The sequence below is a fragment of the Vigna angularis genome, chromosome 4 (assembly GCF_016808095.1).
Source record: "Vigna angularis cultivar LongXiaoDou No.4 chromosome 4, ASM1680809v1, whole genome shotgun sequence".
Lineage (NCBI taxonomy): Eukaryota > Viridiplantae > Streptophyta > Magnoliopsida > Fabales > Fabaceae > Vigna > Vigna angularis.
Genome location: NC_068973.1, coordinates 29,656,445 through 29,666,513, shown reverse-complemented (window position 1 = coordinate 29,666,513; position 10,069 = coordinate 29,656,445). Strand labels below are relative to the sequence as shown.

Below are 10,069 nucleotides of genomic sequence, written 5' to 3'. Positions count from 1 at the left end.
TCTTTAATGAATACCCATAAATAATGAATACAAATAGTTACTCATCAAATACAAGTATTTTTAACTTATAAATATCACCTAGTTATTAGTAAATTTTATTTAAATATTTTAATAAAAATTTAAGGGATCAAAACAAAATTTTTAGTAAAAAATGTATTAATCATTGAAGTTTTTAAAAAATTGACTTAATACGAAAGTTTAATTTTTTAAAATTTATATTTTAACATAATTTATTTAAATTAATTTTCTAAAAGACAAATTTATTTGCATTAATATTATCATGAGTAATTATTTTCATTTAAAGTTTGAAAAATAAAATGTAAAAATATTTAATAATATCTTCATATATTAATTGTAACATCCCAAAAATACAGTACCAAAATCATATAAGAGAATTATCACTTTTAATAATATTACAAATCAGTCCTTCCATAAAAGTAGAACGTACAGTTGTGGCCGAACGGCCTTACAACATAACTAAGTTAAAACAGCACCCTAGATACAACTAGGCCGAACGGTTTACAACAGACCTATACCGAACGGTCCTACAAAAGAAAAGGGCAAAAGATGACTAAATGGTCATACCAAGAAAATCAATAACTGATCGAACGGTTCTACTGTTCGGCCTTAACTTCCACTTCTATCAAATTTTCTTCTTCTTCCAGCGCTTCTTCCAGCAACGCTTCTCCTTCTGCTCACATTCACACGGATGATCATTGCAACAGAAGGACACATACCGAACGTACAAAACGGACAAGACAGGAAACATAGGGTAAGCTTATGTAATTCAATTTAATCATCAACATGTATTTCACACAATTCACATAAACAAGATCATTTCATTCACTCTTACATGCAAAGCCTAATATTAGACTCTGACTGTTCGGACTGTATGAATTTTGTGTAGCTACGACGTTCGTGCACCCGGGTGATGTATTAACTGGGATACCCTCAACAGTTGCCACCCGATGTTAGTCCTCCTGCCATTCCCACTTATGACTTACCCTTCTCTACGTGAGAACAAGTAATCACGAAATATCAGGATGAACCGCCAGCTTAGCATGCCCACATTCATACTTTACCAAATTTCCACTATTCATTCATGAGCTATTCCTTCCCGGAACGCTCGTTCATAATCCAATTCATTTCGTACACATCATATTTCATCATCTTTCATTAATAAGACCTCAATGAGATCAATTTGAATAAACGTCTATGAAGATACCAAATGCCGAACGTTAACTTCGACTCTGAACAAGACCGAACGCTTGGAGTGAGACCAAAGGTCTCCAGTTCCAAGCGGATAAAAAACGAGAGAGAGAGAATCATTGGTTTAAGAAAGGAAGTGATTAACATAATATTTCTCGAGGATGATTAGAACCAAACGTTTATATACTAAGTGAGCCAATTGGATGAACTGACTCACGAGTTAGACCGAACACCAACAAGCCTAGGCCGAGTACTAAAACTCTAGGTCGGAACCAATTTAGACAGACACTGAGGGATATCAAATAAGGGTACATAACTGGATCTGGTGAAGAGACGAACGTCTATATATATATATATATATATATATATATATATATATATATATATATATATATATATATATATATATATATATATATATATATATATACGTAACTTTTGAATGAGTTGAACATCAAGAAAGTCAGAATGTCAGTCAAAGACTGAACACCATGATGAGCGAACCCTATTAGGCTTGGACGAACGCTTTTATTATGAAGTTAGCTTCGGAAACTAGAACGAGTACTTGATGTAAGACCAAGCACTTGCTTAGTACGAGCACTTGGTATAAGACCAAACACTACTAAACTTATAGAGAAAAAGGGTTGATGAATGTAATAGATACCATTTTAAGTAGCACTAGTGGAAAAATACCTTTCTATAACAAAGCTATTATAACGTATAAAAATTATCCGTCATACTAGATTGACCGGTGGCAAGATGGTAATAAAAATAGGACATATTATAACGTAGTTTTGTAAATCAGTTATTATATGAAACGCGATGGCAAACTTGTAAATAAATATAAGACATATTATAACGTAGTTATAAAAATCAGTTATAATATAAAATGCGGTGGTAAACTTGTAAATAAGTTTAAAACCTATTATTGATGTATTATAACGGAGTTTTAGAAATCAGTTATAATATCTCTTTCTCTCTAATTTTTCACATTTCCCTCTCGCTAGATTTCATTTCAAGTTCACTCTCAGTCTCATTCTTTTCTTCCGCTCTTCGTCTCATCCCTCTCACTTGCATTTCTCGGCATCTCCGTCATCAGCCACATCATTTTCAGAACTTCAGCCACGTTGTGGAGCGTATTCCTTCGCTCGCTGTCACGCTTGGAGGTCTCATTTCATTTCCTCTCGCGCATTCGAGAAAGCACTTTCGGTTTCCTGGCGTCTTCCTTCTCGAGAGACATCTCCTCGTCGCACGTCGTTCATCATCACGGCAAGGCTTCTTCACTCAGAGAATCATCTCTATTTCCTTTATCCTTCATTTTTCACCGAATCATTCATAGAGCTAAACCCTCTGTTGGGGTTTCTTCTCCTTTTCACCATTTCCCTTCGATTCCACCGATTAAAACCTTGTTTTCACCATTAGAAACATTTTCCACCGATTCAACTTTGATTTACACCGATCAATCGGTCCAGAATAGGTTTCCTTCTTCTTCTAGGGTTTCTATCAAGTTTAATCCTTTGTTTCTTGTTCTTCTTCGAGTTTTTGTCATATTTTCGCTACGTCTTCTCTTTGGAAGAAGCTTCGAGGATTCGCGTCGCGCCTACAGTCATCTTCTCAGAGCTGCTCTTCCAACCGTAGTTATAGTTCACATTCTTCTCTGTAACACTTTTCCCCTCTTTATCCTGTTAATTTAGTTTTCATATTTATAGAAATTTTAATAAAACATGTTTGCTTTTATTATCATATTATGTAAAGTAATGAATGCTATTTTCACTGTTTTTATCTTTGTTTTAATTTTTCCATCATTTGCAGACCCCTACTTGAACACTGATGCGGGGACAATGTCTCCTTTCGAGCATGCGGAGGTTTTCGTCTTAGATGATAGCGGAGAGGTAAGCAAATGAAAATTTTCTACAACAAGATGACAGTCATTAGATTTTTTATTTCCTTCTAAATTCAATGGAAGGTTGAGGTTGTATGTTATGTTATACTTTCCCCTGCTCTTTTCATTTTCTCATTTTACTTCATAAGTGCAAGCTAAAACTTTCTGAGTCGTAGTAAAAGAGGATATCTGCAGTTTGTTTTCCTCTGAAGTTTTAGATTGCCATTTTCATTATTTTTTTTGTTTGTGGAAGCTTGAACTTGATCTTGGGAACTACGAACGATTTTTGGACATTAAATTAACTAGCGACAATAACATCACTACTAGAAAAATGTATCAGGTGAGCCAGATGTTTCTAATTGTTTTGTTTTGGATGTTTATAGTTTGTTATTGAGAAGGAGAGAAGAGGAGATTATGGAAGAGGAGAGGTCAAGCTCGGGCAGCCTTGGGGGAGTTTGTTGAGGTGGGGTGGCTTACTCGATCTTAGTATTTGTAAATTTTTTTGAAGTTTACCCAATTCGCATTGCTGATTGGAATTTATTTATTTATTTTTTAACCTCGGTATTTTAGTTAATCAATGCTTCATGTTAGGTATGTCCCATTGACACCCACCCTTAATGAAATTGATCTCTTCTGGTACAGAAAATGAAATGATCTTGAAATCTGGTTTTTACTTATGTTTGATTTGACTTATAAGGAGTAGAAACTTGATTTGGTTTAGGCATTAACACTTGGGTCAAATATGTATTGTTTAAGAAAAACTAGTGCAGTTGTCAAGACTTATGTAGAGCCATGTTAAGGAACTGTTTGACTAGTGATCTTATTATATATATAGTTGAAAAGAAGGTGATTGAAATTTTTAGTTACTTAAGTAAGATCTCACTTGAATCACTTTTTATTATAAATGATTTTCTTGCACACATAACAATTCATAATGTGACATTGACTATTGCTTCTGGACATCTCAGGCTATTGAAGATTTGACTAAGGCTTTAGAGTTTGAAACCAACTCAGCAGATATTTTACATGAGAGAGGTATCTTTTTCTTTGACAGTCTTTTTCATTTTACATGCGAAACAAATATATTATTCCTTTTTAATAATTATGTCCTGTCTACTGTTAATTTCAAGTTGAAGTTTGATTATAAATTATTGCTGTGATAATGTTGACTTTTATTTCTGTTGAGTAATGCTACTTTTATTTCAATCAATATTAAGATAGAACTTTTTCAATATTATATTTCTATATCCATTCAATTTTTTCCCATATTTAATTCTAAAGATTATGGGTTAGATGGAAGTTGAAAACTAAAAATTGAAAATGATTTATACTTAGCAAACAGTGGGAGAAAATAATATTCATATCCATATTTTTAGTACTATATTCTAAGGCAACCACCAAGTTTCTTCTCACTTGGTGGTGGGATCGGCTATATTTTAAAGCAACTAATTTACAATGACTTTTCTTTCATGCAGGGGATATTGAGTCCATGCCTTTTATTGAAGCACTGCTGGAACCGTATTTATGCAGTTTAATTTGTTAATTTCATGGTTTTGATGGTTTTCTTTTTTTCTTTTTTCTTTTAAAATTGAATTTCATACTTTTGCATTTTAAGTGGTTTAAGTTCATGCAATATCCTAAACCTTTTCCTTTGAATTTATCCTAAAGTGTTTGGGTCTTCAAACTAATTCCTTTATCATTTACAGTGTTGCAGCAGAGCCTAATTTGAAGGAGTCGACTGCAAGGAAAAAAATTTATGACAGATGTGATGAAACTGTGAGTGGCAGACATCTCAAATATGCATCATCTAAAGAAAAAGAAAAAACATGTGCATAGATATTTATTTATCTTAATAGTGGCCAATGTGGAGCTTACAACAATTGTTACGTGCCTCAGGTTAGAATTCCAATGGTGGGAAAATACACAGGCCTTTCATATGCATATCTTTCTGATCTGAAGGTAACTTACTCCTAAATTAGTAACTGAATCCTTCTATTTTTTACATAATAATTTCCTCCTTTTGGATTCTCTACAACTTCTTTTTTATTCAATATGCATACTGAAATATAAAGAGGTGATTACTGATCTACCTACTGCATTACTTATGTTAGTTGACCTTTTGGTTTTGGTTTTGCTTTTATGCAACCCTCTGACGATTGATTAAAATATATTGCTGCAGGATCTGAGGCATATAAAGTTTGCATGGAATATTTTAAAGGTATTCCTACTATTTAGACTAAACATATTTATTCCATTTTCAGATCTTTAATATTGATATATATGTTAAAATCTCATATAGTGATATATTATTTATTGGTTTTCTGTAATTGGACTTATTCTACAGGGCGTTCTAGTTCCAAGAGGTTTTGGTGATGGAGTGCAAGGGAAAATTCTTGCAACTAAGTATGCTGGAGAACATAGTGTTCCATTTTTGGGCATTTGCTTGGGGATGCAAATTGTTGTCAATGAGTAGAGATTTGTTCATGGGTAGACGATGTGAATCAACTACTACTGCATCATTTAACACAAGTGTATATGAATCATTTAAATATGTATAATATAAATGATGTATTAAATATTACACTATTTAATGTTTGAAATGAATTTTATTTTGTTAGTTTCATTAAATATTTGTATTTGAAACTATATTGATTATAAATTGATGGAATAAGATGATAATACAAGTATATTATTATAATTTTCAAATGTAATAATTAATTTTTTTTTTAAAAAAAAACATATATTATAACGTACTAAACCATGTATACGTTGATCACATATTATAACGTACAAAAATATATACGTAATAATAGATCACATATTATAACGTACAAAAATTTCTACGTCATGTTATCTTCCACCTATTATAATGGACAAACGAAAATTTGTCATAATAAACTACGCATATTATGACGGATTTTAGAAACTACGTTATAATATGTTCAACATATTATAACGTAAATTTCTGCTACGTTATAAAATGCACAGACTTACTATATCGCCCAGAACTATGTCCCCAGTAACTACGTTATAAAAGATCATTTTTGTACGTTATAAAATGTCATTTTTCCGCTAGTGTAGTGTTTAAGAACAAACGAAAATATACAAATACATATAGATATACTTAAGTTTATAACCGAATACCAAGGAACGACTACCCTTGGCCAAACGCTCATGTACAGTATTATAAAACGAAGACGCTCGTCCTCAACTAGGATTCTTCCCAAATGAAAGAATCCAATTCCAACCAAGTTCACTAGAAAAACCAAATGGTCAAGGACCGTTCAGTGATGAACGTACACTTTCATAGGGAAATTTCATACTAAAACTCTTTATATCATTTCATTTCTCAACATCTATTTTCATAAAATCGAACATCCATATCATAGTAAATAATCATACTTCATATAGTCAAAACATATCAACAATCATACTTCATATACATTCCGCAACTCAACAAACATGCATCCATTAAAACGAACGTATAAACTAACATACAATCAAATTATATAAGTTTCCCTTACCTCGACACGTAAACGAACGCTCAAACGAATCAGAATAAAACTTCCCTCTACCACAGAACTAACGTTCGACGATCACGTTGTTAGGGATATTGAACTACAGAGAAAAACCAGAAACACTCAGACTACTACTACCCACTCAGACGACCAGAACCAAATAGTTGCATGCAAGATGTAACTGAACGTACTAGAGAAAAAGAGACTCACCGGCTCAGAATCATAAATCAATCGGTTTACACGGAAGCTCTTGACGTCGGGAGTGCTTCAGCGGTGCCTGAGTAGTGATCGGAGAAGAGAAAGGGTGAGATTTTGTAGAGAGAAGGAAGAGTTTTTAGAGAGAAGGAGGAGATTTCGGAAGGTTGAAGATGGCTGGTGCATGCAGAGAAGTGGCACAAAACTTAGAAAATTTCAGTTTTACTCTACCGTCAAAACGTTTGTCCAATCTGCGACACACACCTGTCTTCCACTTTCTGAATCTCAGACTTCCTTTACTTGACACCTGGCGTCCGCTTAAGGGGTTTTGGGTGCGTTTTAAATGGGTTATGACATTAATAAATATAAAAACTATAAATATTTTTCAAAAATAACAAAGAAAAAACAGATAGCGAACATATTTTCTTTATACAAGACACGTAATGATTACCGGTACTCAACCCGTTGTTAGACTTTAATTCTTGGACAATATTCAATAAATAATTAAATAAGATGATTACCGATACTCAACCAATTATTAGACTTTAATTCTTGGACAATATTCAATAAATAATTGGTTATAAACAAGACTATTAGATTTAGCGTAAGATAATTTTGAGGGATGAAACCTACCTGTACATTAATTTAGATAACGTATCATCATGTATTAATGTTTGATGTTTTAAGATACTTTATTAATATTTATTAATGTCTAATTAATAAAACAGTAATATTTTTATGATAACAATAGTTTACATTTATTTTAAGTTAACAATTTTAATATATATGATTTTAATTTAGATTTATACAATAACAATCATATATTTATTATGTTTTTAAAAAGTAATGTATTTTTGAATATATATATATATATATATATATATATATATATATATATCATTTATTATATTTTATTATTTTAAAATAAATATGTATCGAATATATGTCATATGTGATACATATTTTGGGTTCAAACTTAAGTTGTTCTCAGCATTTCTTTTGACTTCAACCACGTAGTTTTCCGATGCCCCTTTTTAACTATAATTATCATGGAAGCATATAATAGAGATGGAGTAGTTATTACTATATCACTTGATGACACATATATGTGGTTCACTTTTTATTCGTTTTAATTCATATACATTTATTCTACGGATATTGACATAAGGTGATTAAATATATATACACATATACACATATTTTTTTCCAATAACTTTCCATCATCATAATATTTTTTTTTTTTCATTTCTTTCACTTGTTATTCATCTTGTTAGAATAAACAAAACAATATTTTCACTTTTCAGTTAGTTTCAGTTCATTTTCATGTATAAAAGTTGTAATCCCATACTATTCTGGTTAATGAAAAATCGAAGAAGTATTATTCAGTACCTGTGTGTGTTCTCGGTTGCTTGCTGTTTCTGACTCTGGTTACTTGGCTAATTCCCGGTGTGTGCTCCGGTGTGTGGTGGTTGTGGCTGACGCTGGTAGGAGGGGAAAACCCTAGCAGAGCGTCTCGCTCTACCCTTTCTCTCAAATTCTCGGTTTCTCATTTTCTCTCTCTTGTCACGTGCATAATACGTTTTTAAGGGTAAAGGGTATCTGTTTGGTTGGCTTTTACATTTTTAACCCCAAGTCTAATATGGTATCAGAGCTGTGGCTGTTTCCTGGTGAAATTGTGAAGTGGGTGTGTAATCTTTATCTGGTAGTGTGTGTATTCAGAAGAGAAAAGAAGTAGGAGTCTTTGGCTGTGTGAAAATCAAAGAAACCACAAGAATTCAACAAGAAAGGATGGCGGGATTTTGAGGAATACAGGGACCATTACTAGTGTTTGATGGGAAGCAGTTTGATGATTGGCGCATCAAGATGCAAGCCATCTTCGATTTCTAGGATGTTTCAGAGGTGATAGAAGACGGATTGCCTGAGTTGAGTGACAGGGCTACTGAAGAAGAGAAAAAAAATTACAAGTTGCAAGTGAAACTGGACAACAAGGCAAAGATTCTTACTATACCAGTGTGTCAGCCCAAAGATCTTTAACAAGATCTCCAAGGCTGCTACTGCTAAGGAGGTATGGGACATCCTAGTGAAGACCTATGGTGATGGAGACAGAAACACAAAGGTGAAATTGCAGGCGTTGAGAAGACAGTTTGAGATTTTAGTCATGGATGAGAGTGAAACTGTGGTTGATTACTTTGATAAGGTACAAGAATTGGTGAATAAAATGAGGGCTTGTAAAGATGGGATATCTGATGAGTACATTGTTGACAAAATTCTGAGAACTCTGTCATCCAGATTTGACAATGTTGTGGTTGCTATTAAGGAGACCCGAAGGAAGGAAACCATGGAAATTGAAGAGTTGTTTCACTCATTAGAGGCTCATGAATTTCGCATCAATGAGCACAAGCAGTGTCACGAGCAAGCCCTACAGGCCAGATCACAGTTGAAAGGCTGGAAAGGGTTCAAGAAAGGAGGAAAAATGTTCAAGAAAGGGAAAGACTCACAGGATCAGCAAGGACTAGAGTCTAGTGGGTCAGGAAAGATGAAAAATTCAAAGAATTCAGATGCTGAGTGGAAATTTGACAAGAAGAATGTAAAATGCTACAACTACCAGAAACTGGGTCATTATGCCGAAGAGAGCTGGAAAGGAGAAGGGGCGAAAAATAAACCCAAGAAATTGGCCAATTTGGCACAGGAGGAAGACTCAGACTCTGAAGCAGTGATATTGATGGCCCAAGATGATGAAAAACAACCAGAAAGCACAATATGGTACCTAGACTCGGGATGCTCCACTCATATGACCGGGAGAAAGGATTGGTTTGTGAGAATGCAGGGGGTTGAACATGAGAAAATTAGATTTGCTGACAACAACAATTTGGAGGCTGAGGGGTCTAGCAGAGTGGTGTTGAGAGGTGAAGATGGCAGAGAAGTAATAATAGAAAAGGTATTGTATGTACCTGGTTTGAAGACTAATCTGCTCAGTCTGGGACAACTTTTGTAGAAGGGTTACATGATGAAGATGGAGGATAATTGCCTTAGCATCTTCAATCAGAATGGGAGAGTGGTTGTGCAAGCTCAGCTGTCACAGAATAGAACTTTCAAAGTAGTAATGGAGGCAGTATATCACAAATGTTTTACTGCAACAGAGAGTAAGGAGGAATGGATGTGGCACCTCAGAATAGTGTATGAGGTGTATGAGCCATGAGGCGGTGGGCATATCTAAAACAAGGGTGTTGGATATTAGCCTCCTTGGAATCAGATGAGACAAAAG

The 10,069-nt window shown here is 33.8% G+C and overlaps 2 protein-coding genes across 2 annotated transcripts; both read left to right on the top strand.

Annotated features, from left to right (window-relative positions):
* Positions 1-2,031: 2,031 nt before the first annotated feature.
* On the top strand, positions 2,032-4,937 carry LOC128196264 (uncharacterized). The gene is made up of 6 exons (XM_052876517.1): positions 2,032-2,042; positions 2,324-2,868; positions 3,022-3,101; positions 3,475-3,554; positions 4,060-4,126; positions 4,567-4,937. Exons 1-5 carry the CDS (start codon positions 2,032-2,034, stop codon positions 4,073-4,075), a joined length of 732 nt encoding a protein of 243 aa, XP_052732477.1. The 3' UTR covers positions 4,076-4,126; positions 4,567-4,937.
* Positions 4,938-8,443: 3,506 nt separating this feature from the next.
* On the top strand, positions 8,444-9,799 carry LOC108330436 (uncharacterized). Its single transcript, XM_017564920.2, has 2 exons — positions 8,444-8,506; positions 8,816-9,799. Exons 1-2 carry the CDS (start codon positions 8,444-8,446, stop codon positions 9,797-9,799), a joined length of 1,047 nt encoding a protein of 348 aa, XP_017420409.2.
* The last annotated feature ends 270 nt before the right edge of the window (positions 9,800-10,069 follow it).

Excerpts from the sequence above, each read along its gene's own strand:
- LOC108330436 (XM_017564920.2), top strand. The coding sequence starts at position 8,444 with ATGGTATCAGAGCTGTGGCTGTTTCCTGGTGAAATTGTGAAGTGGGTG. Across the intron at positions 8,507-8,815 it reads GGGTGTGTAATCTTTATCTG|TGTGTCAGCCCAAAGATCTT; the intron begins GTAGTGTGTGTA and ends TTACTATACCAG.
- LOC128196264 (XM_052876517.1), top strand. Across the intron at positions 2,869-3,021 it reads TATAGTTCACATTCTTCTCT|ACCCCTACTTGAACACTGAT; the intron begins GTAACACTTTTC and ends CATCATTTGCAG. Across the intron at positions 3,102-3,474 it reads TCTTAGATGATAGCGGAGAG|TTTGTTATTGAGAAGGAGAG; the intron begins GTAAGCAAATGA and ends GGATGTTTATAG.